Here is a 19,180-nt window from a genome sequence, read left to right on the forward strand (position 1 = left end):
CTTCAAATGACTTAGAAGTTTATAACTATAGGCTAGGTCATTGTACAGCCTTCAATAATTAAGCAAAACTAGTCAAAAAACGAGGCAAAACTTGATGTGTTGAACTTTTAACATGAATAAATAGCAAATATATACATCATTTAACATGATATACATGGATATAACAAAGTTTCATCTCAATTATAAACGAAAACAGCAATTTAATAGTAAAGCTCATTTTCCGTACAAAAAAAACCCACCTACTTGTGAAACTTTTATATTGTCAATCATTTTTGAGAAACAGAATAAAATTAAAAACTAAATAATTTTCTCTTATTAAAACAGTGAATTCTTTAAGCATGATAACTTGGATTGTTGATAATTCTATACATCATCACATGCATGCATTAAATTGGCATTTGGATAATTATAAAATAAAATATTGAATTTTTGCTTCTGGACAGTATAAATTAATCTCTTATCATATTTAATAAATGTAAAAGAGGGATTTTTTGACATGTTTTGATAATGTTAAACAACTAAAATTTAAAAAAAAAATTCCATGAGCTATACAGAAAATTACAGTGTACCAACCAAAAAAAATGGGCTTTACTATATCCCTTTCAACATTTTCACTTCAGAAGTGGAGGTAACAAATTGGTCAAAGCAGTGCATATTAGTACAATTTGTTCTGATAAATGGGCTTCAGTTAATGGAATGCCAGAATTCAAAATGTTAAAGTTCTTAATTTGTTCCATTTTCATTTCAACAACTATCCTTGCGGATGCAATATTTGTAGTTTTGAAAAAGTCTTTGGAGGACATTTGACACTTTGTTGACACTCTAGGTGGCACATTCAAACCAATATCAGCTGATAACAAATCCTCTATTGTGAAACCTTTGTCGGCCATGACAACATCTCCAGGTGATAACTTCGGTAAAAAACCATCATGTTGAGAAATATGTCTATCCGATACATTTCCACCCCATAGTCTAGACACAAATGTCACCATTCCATTTGGTGCAACACCAATCAATACTTTAAAAGTGTTTGAATGTTTATATTCCGACCAAGTTAACCACTGAGCTTTCAAAGAAGTTGGTTTGTCAATATAAAATTCTGTGCAGTCAACAACAATTCTCGTATCAGGATGTCCTGTAAAAAAGTTTTGGCAAATTGCACATTATTTGTTCACGTGTTGGCCAAGCTATTAGTGTCAAGCAATGATCATATAAAAAATTAATCCAGGTGTTCATTATTCTGGATACTGTAGATTCAGACACACGAAAAATGTCTGCAAGATGTTCATGTCTGAGTGCTAATCTTAATCTCATGCAAGTCATTAAAAATTCGTCTATTGGCCTTAAAAATCTTTTTTTTCCTGGTTTACAAACACCTGGTTCATGGTAAGGTTTTTGTCCCATTGATCGTGCCTCTCCTTCCCAGTAATTTAAATTATCAGCACCATGCTTGACAAGTGTGTTAAAAAACATCCAAAAGACTTGAAAGCCGACAAACCCAGTATAAAATCGAACTTTTGCATCATCATTTTGAATGTTTTCAATGGATATTCTTGGTAGGTCTGCCTGTACCTCTACATGCTCTACTGAAACAGAAGAAAAGGAACTCTCTGTTTGAACCTCTACTGTTTCAGTAGACATGTTTTCTGTGTTAGTCTCAGCATGGTTTAAAACTACATCATCAGTTTGGGTTGACACTGATCTGAATTTGCTGTATGGTTCCAATCCAACTGGGTTTTCATTTTCTTCAGCATCATTCAACTCATTATTACTGCCTACTTTCCTAATCAATGGTCGGCGGGGAGTTTCCAGTTTTTTTGGCTTGCTAGGGAATATGGTTGGTATTGACTCATCTGTAAATGCCCCTTCAAAATGAGCACTGCACACTCTAGTATGGTCTTTCACCACCAAATTTGCTCTTACATTGTTCAATCTTTGAATCCATAGTCTTTTGATGTGTGCTTTCTTTTCTGACATTGGGAAACGATGCAAAATAATTTTGTTGCCATTTAAATCTACACTGTCAGAGGTGTTGCTACATCCCGGAACGCAACACTATCTTTTACCCATCCTAAAAAAGAGAACTTTATATATATTGAATGCAAGCTTAAGGTTTTCAATATGTACTGTAAATATAGCAAGTATAATTTATTGCAAGATTTTAAATAATGTGAGTAATGTGACTGGATAAGTATGGCAATCATACATGTACATGTAGGAACCAGCAATCTGATATCTGATACATTATATGCTTTAAAGATCTCATGCAGGGTATATAATGCATGGATTTAATGATTTATAGGTACAATGTACCAAATATTTTTTAAAACATTCACTATATAATATATATATATATATTCATGTATATATGGCCTTCCAAATTCTGTTTTGATCCCTATCATCACTGAAGAGACATTAATTGTTGAAATCTGGATATGGCATGGGATATTTGCACCCCATGTTTGTAGTATACTGAATTGTGGCAAGTCTAGTTTTCTGTTTGGTTTAAAATTAATATAAATATCCATTTTGTAACATCTTGTGAGGGGGGGATGGGTCCTGATCATAAAAACATGAAATCCTGAGGTACAGAATTTAAAGAAATTTACATCCTGACATTCGAAAAAAAGAAATCACGGATCCCAAAATGGAAAGGATCAATCCTGAAACCTGAGCTTAAAAACACCCTTAATATTTTAAAGTCCCTAAAAGGTCCGCCCCCTCTCTTGTGATAAATTTATTTTGTTCGACCTGTTACTCAAATGCGTTTTTGTTAAAATATACTTTTTCACTTTTTTGGTCTTTTGGAAAATGTTGTATGTGCTGTATTTAAACCCCTCTACATACATGTACATGAACAATGAAATTTGGTTTACATGCACACGTATAAAAATTGTGGTTATCATCCCAGACAATCATAGGTTTGAACTTGTTTTCAATTTAGACTTGTTAATATATATTTATTTAGTTTGGGCTTGTATTATATATTCCCTCCGCGGGTTATATATATAAGAAAATTAATAAAAGAGAATAACCATAGGCTTTTTCAGGGGGCCCAAGGACCCCCTTTCGTTGAAAAAAATTGGTTGATTATATAGGGAATCACTAAAGCATGTATGGAGCCCCTTCGCTTCTTTCATAGATCTTTCATTAGAATTAAGAGATAATTGTATACAGTATATATATACGCATATGTGAGGAATATAGTAATTTGCTGTGAAAATAATTTTATTGCGTGCAAAATCATAAGTTATCTGTAATATATATCTATACAGTATGAGTACATGTATGTCTCAATGTTGAAGGATGTACGATTGCCCATAATTGCTTACATCCACTTCATTTGAACTCGGGTGTATGATTGTCTGATTGGCAATAGTACCACATCTCCTTATTTTTGATATGACAAAGATGCAGTTAGGATTTTACTTTGAAGATTTATAGCTGACATGTAGTATTTCACACTCTTTATAGTTGACTAAGTTTCATATTGACCCTGCAGTCACCTTAGGGCTAAGGTTGTGTTTCTGTGTTTTCATCTCAAAATTTACTCTGAGTTTCATAGTATAGCATATCCAAGATAAACAAAATGCAAATTAATTTAATGTTTTAGAAAATTAAAAACTAAGAGAATGATATTTCTATTCTCTAATTTTGTAGGTCATTTTTCTTTAATCTTTATTCTTTGTACTTTTTGCACATTATTCTCTAATCATTATATTTTAATATATATCCCATTATTCTCTATTCTTTTTTTAATTTGTTTTTCTATATATTCTTTTATCTTAAAATTTAGCACTGTAAAACTAATAATAGCTAATATTAAAACACTCTGCTATGCCTTACAACTTTTCCAGATGCAAAGGAAAAAAGTATTCAGAGTAAATTTTGATATAAAAACACAGCCATTTTACAGGTTTGGAACAACCCCTCAATGTAAAGTATATCCCTTTTATAAGGGGTACAGGTGAATATTACAAAATTCTTAGACATGTTTAATCCTATTATGGCATATAATACAAGATAGATGTATATTTCTTAGAGAAAAGTTTTATTTCTAGTGATATTTATTTATTTTTTTTTTTTTAAAACAATTCTTGTTACAAAAGGGCACATATTTATATTATTTAATGAAACTTTGTCTAAAGAACTTTATATCTTTATCTTTCAGTATCTTATATCATATGGTCAAAACATGTCCAAGAATTTTGTAACTTTATATCTTTCAGTATCTTATATCATATGGTCAAAACATGTCCAAGAATTTTGTAATATTCACTTGTATCTCCCCTTTATTATTAAAAGAAAGTGGACCCCACTTGTATAAATGTTGTTTCAAAAATAAGTTTTTCTGGTTTTCTAATTATCCACAACATGGAAATAAACCCTTGTTTAAGGGACATTTCTCATTGAGGGGGTTGTTCTCAACCTGTTTTAGCCCAAGGGTACACATAAATACAAATGCGATATACTGGTCCTGCCGTGTACGGTTTTAACGTACAAGATTAACGCAAAAAATGTACAAAACTATAGGAGATTGGGTCAGAATCCATCTTTCTAGATGAAAAAAAGTTCGATTCTGTATTAAAACATATCTATATATGTTGTACTATACCAAAGCATAACTGTTTACCTTTATAGATTATCGATGACCGTAAATAGTAAGTTAATTTTGTGAATTGCGTCTTGTTGATTGTGGTTGCTATGATATGTTGATGATGAGAGACGTCCCGGAAGTAGATGATAAAAATAATATCGGGAACGTATACGGAAAAACAACCGGAATAGCTATTGCGGAACTCGACCATTGTAAAGTATAGTAAAGTAACAAATACAACTATATAATTGGAAACTAGTTATTCGTCTGTCAAAATTCCATACTTTTGTTTTTGGAATTCTATCTAACACTTGCTATAGGATTAATTAATTAATTAAGTTTCCAGTTTTTTAGGAATGAAGTCTGTCATCAGTGTTCCCAATGACGAACGGATGCTTAAAACCGCATGTCGTTGTCTTTCCGTCTGTGTTTAATAAAAAAAAAAAAACGTTCACTTAAATATCAAGAAATGTAAAAAAAAAAAAAGGTTCGTCTCTTCAAATCAATACATGCATCTAACAGGGTTCTCAAAACTTATGTCATATAACACACGTTCGCTTAATGTTCGGGTCTTCAGGACAATGTTTCAAATAATCTATACGAATGACAAACAAATAATTTAAGTAGTGTTTGAAAGGTAAATTTAAGTTCATTTGACTACGGGCAATACATTTTGCATTTAAAGGAGGTTTGATGGACCGTGAAAACTTTAACCTCAACTTTGATGTTAGTATATAGGACAATGAGCGTCATTCTTCCTTTGTCCAATCATCAAGGTGTCAGTGATTTTATTGATCACCTGTGATTTACTATATCTACAATACTTGTTCCCCAAATAATGTACATTATTTTCAATTAACTGTTTATCTTTATTCCTCAACAAAACTCGACTCAAATGTTTTTGCGTTTTGGTGAGACTAAACGTGATATCTTTTTGGAGTCGAATGTCTAATCACAGCTAATGACTAAGTAAGCCTTTTCGTAATTTGTCTTACAGTTCTAACATTCAGTTAAGTTGCCACTAACAAAATGGTGTATTTTCCTTTATAATCCATACAAAATATGTCACAACCTGTAGCTTTTAAAAATGCGCGGTGACCTTTCTCTTTTATTATAGTTTTGAACATATATCAATACATACTATGTTTTGGCAAAGTATGAACAATTTCTATTATTTTTTTTATTAAAGACACACATACCACCTTAACTTTTAATCTCCATTTTAAATTATATCATGTTTGTCATCCATTTGGTATTCATACCTCAAACTATTTATGCGCAATATTCTCCTACAAAGGCCGTATTGATCTTAATATAAACATCCGTATTTTGTTCTGCGACCTGTTAAAAAAGTTACAAATGAAGAAAAAAGGGTATCGCAGTACATGAGTTAATGTTTATTTAGAAAAGAGAACTCGACAAAAGTAAACAGAAAAAAAGAGAAGCCCGCAAACAGCACCCAGTATTTCACATTCAAAGCTACATGTAGGGGTCGAATTTAAGCTTGTTTGTGTACTGACAAGCCGGACCAGTGAACCGTTGATCTACTGTCCTAAAAAAATGATATTCAATCGACTTAACCTAATATATACTGAGCAAAAAAAAGTTTATTAACAAAAAAAGTGAAATTTCATTTTATAACAAAATCATAACAACATATAATTTTAATAATAAACAAATGGAATTATGATATGTCAGATGCAACATGAATGTTTATCACTCACATTCATTAGGATTTTCTTTGTATGGCGCGCGGGATGATAAAAATTTGTAAATGAGTATAGTGTTTCTAAAATCAATTTCTCAGCCATGCCCTAAGTGCACCAATGAAGGATTCGCAGGCAGCTTCCCTTAGTCAATGCACTACTTTTTTAGCCGGAAAAACTTGTCATGTGTTGACGTCAAGCGAAGGAGCCGCTCCTCCCTTGACGATAGTTTTTTTTTTGTCTACGAGATATTGACCTACAATGTACCCTGTGCAGTTGTAATTTGTCGATATAAGTTTGTTAGTCTCTGAACTGTTGCCTTGTGCACATTTATTCGAGCCATGATGTCAACAACCCTCATTCCGGCATCAACCATTTCAAGACCTTTCTTACAGTGCTGTCATTTTCGGGGAGGCCTTGTTGACCCCCCCCCCCCCCCCTTCATGCATTTTTTTCAAAGGCGTTTGTGTTTTCTCACCAATGTTGTGTTTCTGAACGTCAGTGAAAAAGAAATTTTTAATATCGATTTAAAAGTACAGGTACAGAAGGTAAAACATCATTTACACGTGCAAAGCTGACATGGCGCGAAATCAATCAGCAGGAAAAAAATACGAAAAATACAACTAAGGATTATATCAATGATGTTTAAATATTTTTTTCCAAAAACAACAAAAAAAAATTATAAAAAAAAAGTGTTGCTAAACTTGGACCACCAGCTAAACATATACATGTCCGACGTAAATTCTACTGGTCTCGGACATGTCGGACCAGTGCTAATTTTGACCTCTGGATACATGTATCCTTGATTGAAATGTTTGAAAGGATAATAGACAAAGAGCGTTTCTTTCACATCCCGAATGTGAAATAGAATAAAACGAATGTAACTATGTGCATAATATATGGTATCATTTAACATTCTTAACCTTACTGTGTTATAATCAACCAGATAAGAAAATACATTAAATAATAATTATCAATTATAAATCAAATAATAAACAAAACATGCAATAACAATAATCCTCACTTTGAGCACTACTAGTAAGTAATAACATATATAATGATGTATTAATTTCAACATTCACAAGGGAAATGATTGCCTTATGTCAGTGTGGCATTGAAATGAAGGACTGCTTATTTGATGTGTCAGTGTAACTTTGATATGAAGGACGGTAATAAAAGCATACTGTGATATTTTCATAAGGTAATCGTTGTTGACCAATTAAAGGTTAATTGACTAAGACCAATTTGTTAGATTAGCCAAGCTTCAGTGTCAAACTAGAACGTAACTCTAATTATAGTGATTTGAATGCAACCAATTGAAAGGGGTATTGCGTTCATGTAACACCTATTTTAACTCAAACATATCTGTGGTATAGGTATTTTATCGCCTTGATTGCCGTGGTTGGTGATACGATTCTCAACAGGACCCAAAATACTGAAAAAAACGTTCACACTTAGTTGAACGAACAATTAGAAAAAAATTACTGAACACATTTCTTTATTAGCTAGACTTACAACCACAAAGTAAGGGAATTGGCTAAAATAATACACTATTTACTGAAAATGAATAAAATTAATTGTGAAAATTATCGCATTTTCAATAGAAACAAATTGCTCCTTGTCTAATCAAAATAAAAGTATTTCACAATTATTCGACAGTAAATAGCTGTTGCAAAGCGAGAGCAAAATAGTATAATTAGCTCAGTGTCACACACGGAGCGGTAAAATCTTCAAATTATACAATTGATAAATGATTATGTTAAAAAGGGTATATTTCGGTAAATAAAACTTTACTTTGATTTTTCTATCCTGAATGCTTTGTTCGTGCAAAACACTTAATATCTACGGTTTATAGGTTTATCGATTTAATGCTTGAAAACCACTTCGCTAGATATGTATAGATTATTACATGGCATTTTTCATATCAGACCCTTTATCGGCCCTAGGTCATGATATCGGCCCAAGAGCCGCAATCTCGAGGGATGATATCATATACTTCAGCAGAATAAATACGGACAAGAACTATTGATTAAAAGTTTTTTTAATTTAATTGTTTTATTGATATTACAAGCATTTTATTTATCTTGTCACAACATATATTTGCTCCTCAACGTTTTTGTGAAAAGTATTAAATCACTTGCGGTTTTCCGCACTGTTTTGTCGTTTTCGAACAAATTTCCGGAAATGCACGAAGTTGCATGTGATAAACGTCACGGAAATGAACGGAAAGGCATGTGATAACATTCCGGAAGCAGTCAATAATGGTCCCTTTATCAGCCCGCTGATGAAATTCTAAAAATCTGTTTAATAAACCTAGCAAACCTTTAATAGTTATCAAAAGTACCAGGATTATAATTTTATACGCCAGACGCGCGTTTCGTCTACATAAGACTCATCAGTGACGCTCAGATCAAAATAGTTAAAAAAGCCAAATAAATGCAAAGTTGAAGAGCATTGAGGACCCAAAATTCCAAAACGTTGTGCCAAATACGGCTAAGGTAATCTACTCCTGGGGTAAGAAAATCCTTAGTTTTTCGAAAAATTCAAAGTTTTATAAACAGAAAATTTATAAAAATGACCATATAATTGATATTCATGTCAACACCGAAGTACTGACTACTGGGCTGGTGATACCCTCGGGGACGAAACGTCCACCAGCAGTGGCATCGACCCATAATAGCCTTTTAATATTTTAAATGTTATTGAACTGTAAAATTTTAGTAATATTTCATACAAGTATATGATAAAAACACATATGCATCTCTTATCTGAATCAAGAAGTGAAATAAAGAAATAATAATTTACTTTCATCAGCTAAAATGGTTTAATTTTGTCAATTAAGCTAATAAACATTGATACTAGTTATTCACTCGCAAGTGAATAAGTCGCCCTCATTAAATCCGTATTCATGTGAACTCCAATGTAACCCCGTAGAAAGAGATAGAATAACGCATGTATTGTCCATGTATGGGTATGTAAAGGGAAAGACTGTCAACATTGAAAGTGAAACTAGGTGAATAATTTGATTAACTGGTTCGATCCGCACAAAATCATTCTTATAAAGATTAAAACAAAGATTAACATATTTTTCTAATCTACAATTAATACAAAATTTAACAAACCTATAAAACTCCTATTCCACGAGTTGCTTAATCTATTTATATCTATATTTATGTTTACATCGCTAATATGGTCATAGAAAGTCAACTCGATAGTTAATTAGATAGCTTCTTGGCTAAAATTTACACGAAACGAAGCTGCATCTTATTGAGATCATGTCCTGAAAATTGTTTAGTTTTATCTTTGATAGTTTGGAAAAATGTTTTATATTGTTATAAACAAAATATGAGAATTTTAGTCAAATCGGTGAATATGAATTTGGTAGCTAGTGCCCCTTTAAGACTCATCGTTTTTTCATCTGTTTATTTATTAATAAACATCAAAAATACAATACAGGTATGGTATTTCAGGAATCACACTTTGTATTTACTGATACTCAAAAGGTATATTGGTGACAAACAGTTGGTATTTTGCTGTACTACAAATGCGCCCTTAATATAGATATATTGTTTGTAGATTCGTATCAATTTCGTCTTTCACTGAATCTATTTAGCTAGTTATATGCGTATTATATTAGGGGGCTTAGCAGAATCACTCGGAAGACCATGGTGGCGACGGGACAGTCAGTTGGTGCTGTCCTTTTATATCACAGAAACATGTTGATATTGGCATTATTTTTATAGCATGCTGTCTTTTATTTAAGATCTAGATCCTGATTTATGTTTTTAATAAATTATTTGTATGGCAGGATTGGAACATTACTCAACACTCTTTTCTGTGTTGGCATTGTAACTGCCTATCCTAACTTCAAAGACATCCTACCGAATGGTAACGAGGTACCACATCCATGTAAAGCAAACTACGTGTGGCATGGTGTAGGCCACAACAATCCACTTGGAGGTGGAAGTAGAAACCAGTTTGGTTTGGATTTTAAAACAGCGGGATCGGTATGTTGAAATTATCACTTTCATACCACACAATTAAAACAGATAGATTGATTGTTGTATGTTTGACGTGTTGTGTTTATCTACATATGACTGTATATGATATATGAAATCATTAGGATTGTTTTGTACAGCCTGACCAAGATGAAGTGCAGAAGATTTAAACCATCTTTGGAGGTTTTATTCATAAGGATCTAAATTTTATATTGAAGAAGACTATGCATGCAATAGATTTTTATTGTAGGGTCTTGAACGTTCGAACTTTCTTTACAAGGCATTCTTTTTAGGTTTGCACTAGGTGTTCATAATCATGAATGTTCCTTATAATTGATGGTTTTTTCAGTTTATCAAAAGTGGGTTTAGTAGCCCAACACTTTAATAACACACTTCAAGGAAAAGTAAAATGATGCTTCATTGAGATAGCCAAAAATTTAGAAAAAAAACCATGAACGGAACATTTGAGTATTTACATTTGAAGCACTCTTGAAACCTTTTTGGTCAAACATGTCAACACATTGGGTTGAGTAGTTGTGGTGTGTCGCTTATTCAAAATATCCAACCCTACAATCGCATTTTCAAATATTTCGAGGGTTCGATCATATTGTGGCTTATTGATTTGACCAACCATTTTTTTGAACTGGCTACCGAAATAGGCTGTGCATCTCGAAGTAGGTGTACCTTACTGAATCATATCTAAGTATTTTGATTTTTATAAATAGATTTTATTTATTGACAGCACACACGGTATTATCCTTTATTCTTAATCATGTCTTATTTGATTTAGTATACAACACCAATCATTGAAAGTTAATCAATCAACAACCCATCAGTGTTTTGGTATTAACGTTTGGTTACTTATCATTTATCTTTGTTTGTATCTATACTACTAAAATTACGAGGTGCAATTTGTCAGCCGTCATCACGTAAAAACGACGAATCAAAGAATTCAACTTTATATTTGACTAATATAGTACAAAGGTGTAGATTAAAAATTGCACCACTCCAGGCCCTTTTGTTTTCCACGTAATTAATATTGCCAATAATTAAGAAGTTCCGGGTCGAGTCCGATACTGATACCAATAGTATATTCACCTGTTACATAGACTCGTAAAATATTGTTTATTTTGATATTGCATGCTCATATTAATATTGTATTGTAAATTATTGTCATTCGGAGCGGACTTCATAAGTACGAGGCTTACTTGTGTCCAATCCATTTTACTTTGAGTAAATAAAACATGTTAAACAAAACCTGTTACCTATTACCTTATCTGTACGTTCCGCAGCTGACAGGCGCACCACCAAACGGTGTATTCAGGATTAATATGCTACATACACGGGTCATAATCTAAGGGTTGACACTACTAAATTGTCAAATTGTTACCTATTGTAGTATTTTAATCAGTAAGACTTTCTAAGATAACAAATCTGGACTAAAAATAAGACGTATAGGTACAGTTTTCAATTTGTTTGTGACAATGCACGACATAAAACAGCGAATCAAAGAATTCAACTTTATTCATAACTAATATATTACAATGCTGTTGATTAAAAAATACTCCATTCCAGGACCTTTTGTTTTCCAAATAATTAATATTACCAATAATTGATAAGTTCCAGTCCGACGGGTTCAAACAGAAAAATTTGAAAGCAGAGAAAACTGTGTATCTTATAATCGGCATGATTTTATCAGATGCCAATACTAATACAATGTAATACTAAAATAAGGCTTGCGCATAGTTATTTACTTTAATTCATTTACAGACCTGCAATATCACGGGTGTGTTCTAGTGTTCCTAATAGAAAGAGTATAAAAGATTTGAACAAAAAAGATAATTGATAACATATAAAAAATCGTTGGCTCTGTCGGATCTCGTGCATACAATCTCATCGAAATTCATTTGTATTTAGTCATGGACACCTGAATTATGTAGAAAAGATTCTGATGGAGACGGACGAACAAATGGCGAAGAACTTGGAGATCCTGAATGTGTCTGGAAAAGAGGAAGTTTCCCATCACGTTTATCAGATATAACACATCCAGGTAAGATTGAAAACTGAAGTGAGACATTGTTTGATCCTCCTGATCTTATGTTTTTCTCGGTGATAACGGGAATTTGTGTAAATTCCATTTTCTTTTTAAAGGGCGAAAATAAACGCTAGATTTTCCCTTACTAATATTTGCTTATTTTTTGGTGCTATAAAGCAAAATGTTGCATGCATGAGAGCTACCCTTGGTCATTCGCCTTTCCATCCGAATGTTTTTTTTTCAATCTTGAGCATAGTAATTTGTGGCCTCAGACTCATTCTTCTTTTATTTTCTTTGGTCATTTGTGTTTTATACTGATTGTATCGGCATCATTGAGTTTTTATCTGATATCAAACACCAAGGGCAATGAATTTATTTGATAATTATGACAATTTTCAGGAGTTTGTACATTATCAGATGGGTCCATCTGCGATGCTGATAAGGGAGAGATAGATTGTCAAGTGGAAGATGGACTGAAAAACTGCGATGTTTTGAAAGAACCAGGTAAAACTCTTAAAAAAGGAAGAGAACTACTCACAGGTTTAAGATACTGAACAAGATTTTATCAGTTATTACTGTACTGTAAAAGAAAAAAGAGACAAACGCTATTGGAACTTGGTAAACGGCACAGGAACCCAACTATAAAGTCAATATATGTATCATGTAATACCAGTGGTCGTTACTTAACCGCAACATTAAGCCAGTCCTAAATATAGCCGCGAGTGTTAAACGTTTTGAATATCTACGAAATCATTTCAAAAAAGAAATAAAAAAATATATGACGATTTTTTACCTATTTCTTAATTACTTGATGATGTGAGGTTAAAGTTGCTTTGACAGCAAGCTGGTACTTTGTGTCTAATTTCTTTAATCCAGACATTTAGTTCGTGCGGTTGTGTTTTCAGAGACATTAAATACAACCATTCGCTTTCCTGAGACAGTAGTGCCAGCTGAAGAAACAACGTATTCCTGTATGATCTTCAATCTTCCTTCTGACCAAGATTATCATCTAATGGCATATGAACCTCACATTGATAATGAGATGGTCATGCATCATATGATAATTTTCGGATGTGATCCGAATGGTAGGTACAAATTGACAACAACACAAATATCATGCGACCTAATAAAAAAATGTTCAATGACGAAAATTTCGAAATCAAGGATATATAAAAATTTATAAATTTTATTTAGTTATAAGTCCTAACAAGACTTATTACATACAACCAGATTAATACATGTGACAAATAGATCATTTATTTAGATGTAAAACAAAACGGCCTCATATAGTTATGTACTCAACATGTTTTTTTATGCGTTTAAACATGGCAAAAATGTGCAAAGTTGTTAAATTTTACAATTACTTTCGTTTTACCACCTCCGGATATATCGATATTGATACTCCCAAGGTGAAAATGGAAAGTATATTTTTGAAAATTTTGCCATGAATGTATAACTTCAAGATAACTTCAATCGAGGACACAAAAAAACATTCATTTTATTCATATGACATAATTTATAATATTCCTGACGAAGAGTATCCGTTGATACGTTTCAGAATGACTATTGTACCAATGTTTTAACTCACTCGGGCAAAGTTGACGTTATGTGTATTAGTTCCAAGTATCACATTTTGTATTGCACCATTGTCCTATAGGGATCCATAACTAGTTCAGCTGGACATGCTGAACCTTATTTTTTCAAATTGACAGTGTCTCAAAGTTTCTTTTTAATTTACATAACAGCTGGCACTGACATCACTTTTGTTATATACAGATTCTACCACTGCGTCGAGTGTGATATTTAAAATTTAATTGTAAAGAGTTGATAAATATCGTATTACACGAGATTTGGTGGTGGCATCTGTTCCCTAATGATTTTTAAACAATATGCAGACAAATTCAATACTTCTTGTCAAATGTGGCACGGTCGCAATTTCGTTACGTCACAATAGGAAATTTGGAGGAAACCAAGAAACCAAGAAATTTCGACGTTATTATCAAATTTTGACCAATATAGAACTGAGATCAAACGATCCACACGATGATTAAATAAAAATAATCAACATGTCAGACAATGGATAAATCATGTAGAAATTGAGAAGTAATGTTAATAAATGAACTTTTTATTTTGAAAATGTTAATTACTATCGAGATAAAATAAATGTTCATCTGAATCGTCTAAATCTGAAGAAATTAATCAAATGATTATACTTATACAGAGGACCCAGTGCCAGATGAACAGCTCAACACAGTTACCAAATGTGGCATGAGCGCAGGTAGTAACTGCAATCAAATGATCGGATTATGGGGGGTTGGACGTCCTGGATATTGTATAGATGGACCAATGGGAATCCGTATTGGTCAAGGTGGATTCAAACAGGCCGCATTAGAGGTTTGATAGTAAAACAATCTTGACAATAGTATTTCACTCGTAGATTCTGCGAAATTGTAGACATTCTTCATAAGCTTCAAAGGCCCTCAGACTTATCATATACAAATACACTCATCAAAGATACCAGGACTTAATTTTGTAAATACGCCAGACGCGCGTTTCGTCTACAAAAGACTCATCAGTGCCGCTCGAATCCCAAAAGAATAAAAAGCCAAATAAAGTACGATTTTGACGAGCATAGAGGACCAAAATACCTAAAAGTTTGCCAAATACAGCTAAGGTAATATTTGCCTGAGGTAGAAAAGCCTTAGTATTTCAAAAATTCCAAATTTTGTAAACAGTAAAGGCCTAGGAGTAGGTTCAGTAAGACTCAGTAAGACTCAGTAAGGAGTTGGTTCAATATACTAAGGGAAACAATTCAATTTGCAATCAAAATTATATTTCGCAATTATAATGATTCGAGTGTGTCAGTTAATCATTTTTTAGAATTTACATAGCAATCAGCTTCGTCTGTGTCGCCGTTCAGACTAGGCCTTGGTTAAATTATTTTAAATATGAATAGTTTTTTTCCCTCTTGCTTATAACGAATATACATACAGAGCAAACTTTTTACAATAATTTTTTTATTTTACTGATAAGAGGACGTAATTGTTTACATTTAACAAATAGATACAATGTTATTACCTTTTATAGACATGAAAAAATACATCCACTTCATTTGAAGTTACGTGAGTAGTTGTCTCATTTGCATTCATACCACAAACCACATATCCAGAATTTTATATGTCAACCCACATAAGATAATATAAACATTTGATATAAATGCCGCTTCAAAGAAAAATAAAAATGCATCAATAAGAAATCTGTTTCATTCAATGTTTTCTTGTTTTGTACTGATTATGGATTTATTTTCTTTAAGTTTTTTTGTGGCGGACCGGTGGAATGAAAAATCTACTGGTCCGGCTTTAAATCAACTGGTCCTGCAAAAATGACATTCATTTGATAAACACTAATATAAATGATAGTTGATTACATTTATTTTCATGGTTTCTTTCACATATTTTAGTCAAGAAATCGAGAGAGTCTTATTCCTGTTTTTAATTAAGTCCTTGATAATCTCAATTAGAATTTCTAATCCAATTTAATGAAAATCAAACTGATCAATTGCTTAGACATTTTATCCCTCATTTTTATTTCTGATAGAATCATTTTTCATCGAATTTTCGTGGTAACCTATTCCCTTTTTTAATAGCATAGAAAGTTTCAAAAATAAATAAGAGTTATCATTATAACTATAAGTGTGTGAGGGAATTCGATGTTTGCTATACCACTGTTCATTTCAACACACATTATGACAATACCACTATACCAATTAAAATGAAATTTTTTGCAGTGTTTTGAGAACTGATTTAACTTTTTAGTCAAGTATTGTTTGTGAAACATTTTAAATGTTTTAAAAGGACGAATTTTCTGTTTAAAGTCAATTATTATGTAGACTTTTGAAGTCAAACTTTGTACTGCCTTAACTGTCTGATTGGATTAAGTTATTATTAGTTAATGCATTCAAACTGTTCTTGCTTTTCATACGTGACTGTTGCTTAAATCAGTACATGAATGTGTACAGTAACTTAAATAACCTTCAAACTGGACAAATGGATGAGTCCATGTTATATTCATCAATGAAAGTAAAGGTATGAAAGGTAAGAATTGCCAATTTCGTGATTTTCAGAACATTTCCGAATACTCAGGGGATGAATTATTTTTTGATAGACAATTGTTAAGAAATATGAAAAGGTATACAAATAAGACGTTATGCCAAACAACCCCTTTTTTTTTGAGAGAAATTGCTAAACATATTTTACGCACGGCTGAGCGGTTAATAAAACGCCAAATAAATTATTCATTTTACATTGGAAAATGCTTATTACAAAAAATCCCACACTAAATGAGACTTTAAATAAGGTCAACATATGTCCGATCTAACTATATGTGGACTAGAAAAGTCAATACGATAGTTTAAATGTCAATTTCGTCTATCTCATAAAATTGTGTTAGACACTATAGAAGTTTATCAAATGACAATTGGAAAAAAAGACAGTCAATTCGATCAAAAAACTATTAATGGTCGACAAACACAAAATACCAAAAACCCTTACAAAAACATTAGGTTCAACTAACGTGTCTAACGACAAAAATAATTAGTTTAAATAATATTATTTATTAGTAAATTTGATCAGTTGATATATTAATGTTTGATCCCGATTCATGACCACTATATATATAGCTGTTGGTTGTGTATGTATTTCATATTTGTTTTTCGCTCACTTGTTTCTACATAAATAAGGCCGTTATTTTTCTCGTTAGAATTGTTTCACATTGTCACTTCTGTGCCTTTTAATTATTTGTGACTTTGTTGTATAGGCTTAAGTTTGCTCATTGTTGAAGGCCGTACAGTTGTTTATTACTGTGTCATTTTGGTCTTTTGTGGACAGTTGTCTCATTGGCAAGCATCCTACATTTTCTTTTTTATGTTGAAAACGAACAAAGAAAAAAATCATTAATCATTTGTTATAAAAATATAATTTTGTCATTTCATAGTTTCACTGGAACAATCCGAAGTTAAAATCCAACTTGAAAGATTCATCGGGAGTCACTCTTTATTATACTCCAAAACTCCGAGAAAATGATGCTGGCATTATGTCGACTGGTCAGACGAACCTTGAAATTCCACCTGGACAACAGAGTTACACAGTAGTTGGGAAATGTCATTCAGAATGTTCCAGGAAATTAATACAAGCACCAATTAACATATTTTGGGCTAAAAACCATATGCATTATTTAGGTAAGACTTCACTTTTATTAGGAAATCTGTATTAAAATACGCTTTGTGTTTCTCATTTCTTTAAAGATGTCAATACTATTCGAATTTGCATTTCAAAACTTAAGAGATAAATTTTGTAAATACCATATTCGACTATTAATTAAGATGGCGACTTTGGCATATGAACTAGTTAAACACACACTTTTAATCCTGGTAGTTCCTTGAATTCAGTAATCAAACTAGCCCCTGAGTCCTGGAGATTTTGTTATTATCAAAACTATAGGGACAAACTTACCATCATTTATAATTTTAAACCAAACTTAATTTACTGTTATATACATTTATACTGCACTTGTTATATTTAAGCAATTAAAATGCGTTGACTGTCTATTACCATGTCATATACAAGTCATTGACCCGATATCACTTTTCTTCATGAATATTCAAATAGAAGTTGCCGAAATTTTATTTATTCTGCACTCGTTCTATTTGAGCAGTCAAAATGCGTTGACCGTATATTTCTATGTCATATACAGTCACTGACCTGATATCACTTTTCCTCATGAATATTTAAATATAAATTGTCGAAATTACATTTAATTATTCATGCGACCTCTTCAACCTGTTCTTGTTGCCAATAAAACAACGACGCATTTAACGACTCAAACTTGTTTCTTTTACATTTTTTTGGAAAAATTTCACTTCTTAATATTTTTTGTTTGCAACTTATAAATAGTTATGTCTTTTGTTAATTGTTGATATTTTAGTCTGTAAACAAACGAATTCGTTCACCATTGATTGCGGTTTTCAACAGGTAATGATGTACATTTCATCGTATGGTATATTTCTCCGCCTGTGTGATATGAGGACCTTTTTAAAGGAGGATTTTTTCCCAATATCAATTTCAAATAAATAACATTTACACACTAAATAACAATAGAAAATGTGTTTTTAGATTGCAGTATAAAGACAATAATAGTGCATTGACTTGACATATCATCGATATAAGGATTCGGCCCGAAACGGGGAAAATGCTCGGCACAGCCTCGCATTTCCCCGTTTCTAAGCCTCATCCTTATATCGTTGATATGTCAAGTCCATGCACTATTATTTTCTATTTAATTAGTCATACGACCACTTCAACCTTTTCTTGTTTCCAATGTATACAACGATGCGTGTAACGACTCAAACTATTTTCTTTAATATTCTTTTGTTTGCAGTCTATAAATCATTATGGTTTATGCTTATTGTTGATATTTTAGTCCATATTTAAACGAATTCGTTCACCTTGAATTGCGGGTTTCAACAGGTAATGTACATTTGATCGTGTTGTATATTTCCCCGCCTGCATTATATGAGGCCTTTTCAAAGGTGGACTTCTCCCAATATTTGAATCAAATAAACAACATGAGCACATTAAACAACAATTGAAAATGTTCTTTTTATATTGCAGTATACAGACCATAATAGTGCATTGACTTGACATGTCAACGCTATAAGGATTCGGGCCGAAACGGGGAAAAACTCGACAGAGCCTCGCATTTCTTGATAAGTCAAGTCATGCACTTTTATTGTCTATATACATGTACATATGCAAATCCACGGTTCTTCAACCTATCGAGACATGTA

At 32.2% G+C, this 19,180-nt stretch overlaps 2 protein-coding genes across 2 annotated transcripts in view; one reads left to right on the forward strand and one right to left on the reverse strand.

Annotated features, from left to right (window-relative positions):
- LOC134726162 (DBH-like monooxygenase protein 1) overlaps window positions 1–19,180 on the forward strand; it is a 31,551-nt gene that overhangs the window by 9,230 nt on the left and 3,141 nt on the right. Inside the window, exons 2-7 of the mRNA XM_063590563.1 lie at window positions 10,112–10,310; window positions 12,219–12,351; window positions 12,736–12,840; window positions 13,242–13,421; window positions 14,558–14,730; window positions 17,329–17,572. Of these exons, the coding sequence (XP_063446633.1) occupies window positions 10,112–10,310; window positions 12,219–12,351; window positions 12,736–12,840; window positions 13,242–13,421; window positions 14,558–14,730; window positions 17,329–17,572 (1,034 nt within the window). The remainder of the gene's footprint in view (window positions 1–10,111; window positions 10,311–12,218; window positions 12,352–12,735; window positions 12,841–13,241; window positions 13,422–14,557; window positions 14,731–17,328; window positions 17,573–19,180) is intronic.
- LOC134724648 (uncharacterized) lies at window positions 183–4,727 on the reverse strand. Its single transcript, XM_063587799.1, has 2 exons — window positions 4,634–4,727; window positions 183–2,071 (listed from the first exon to the last, which is right to left on the reverse strand). Exon 2 carries the CDS (start codon window positions 1,975–1,977, stop codon window positions 1,126–1,128), a length of 852 nt encoding a protein of 283 aa, XP_063443869.1. The 5' UTR covers window positions 1,978–2,071; window positions 4,634–4,727; the 3' UTR covers window positions 183–1,125.

The sequence above is a fragment of the Mytilus trossulus genome, chromosome 7, assembly GCF_036588685.1.
Source record: "Mytilus trossulus isolate FHL-02 chromosome 7, PNRI_Mtr1.1.1.hap1, whole genome shotgun sequence".
In the NCBI taxonomy this organism is placed as follows: Eukaryota; Metazoa; Mollusca; class Bivalvia; order Mytilida; family Mytilidae; genus Mytilus; species Mytilus trossulus.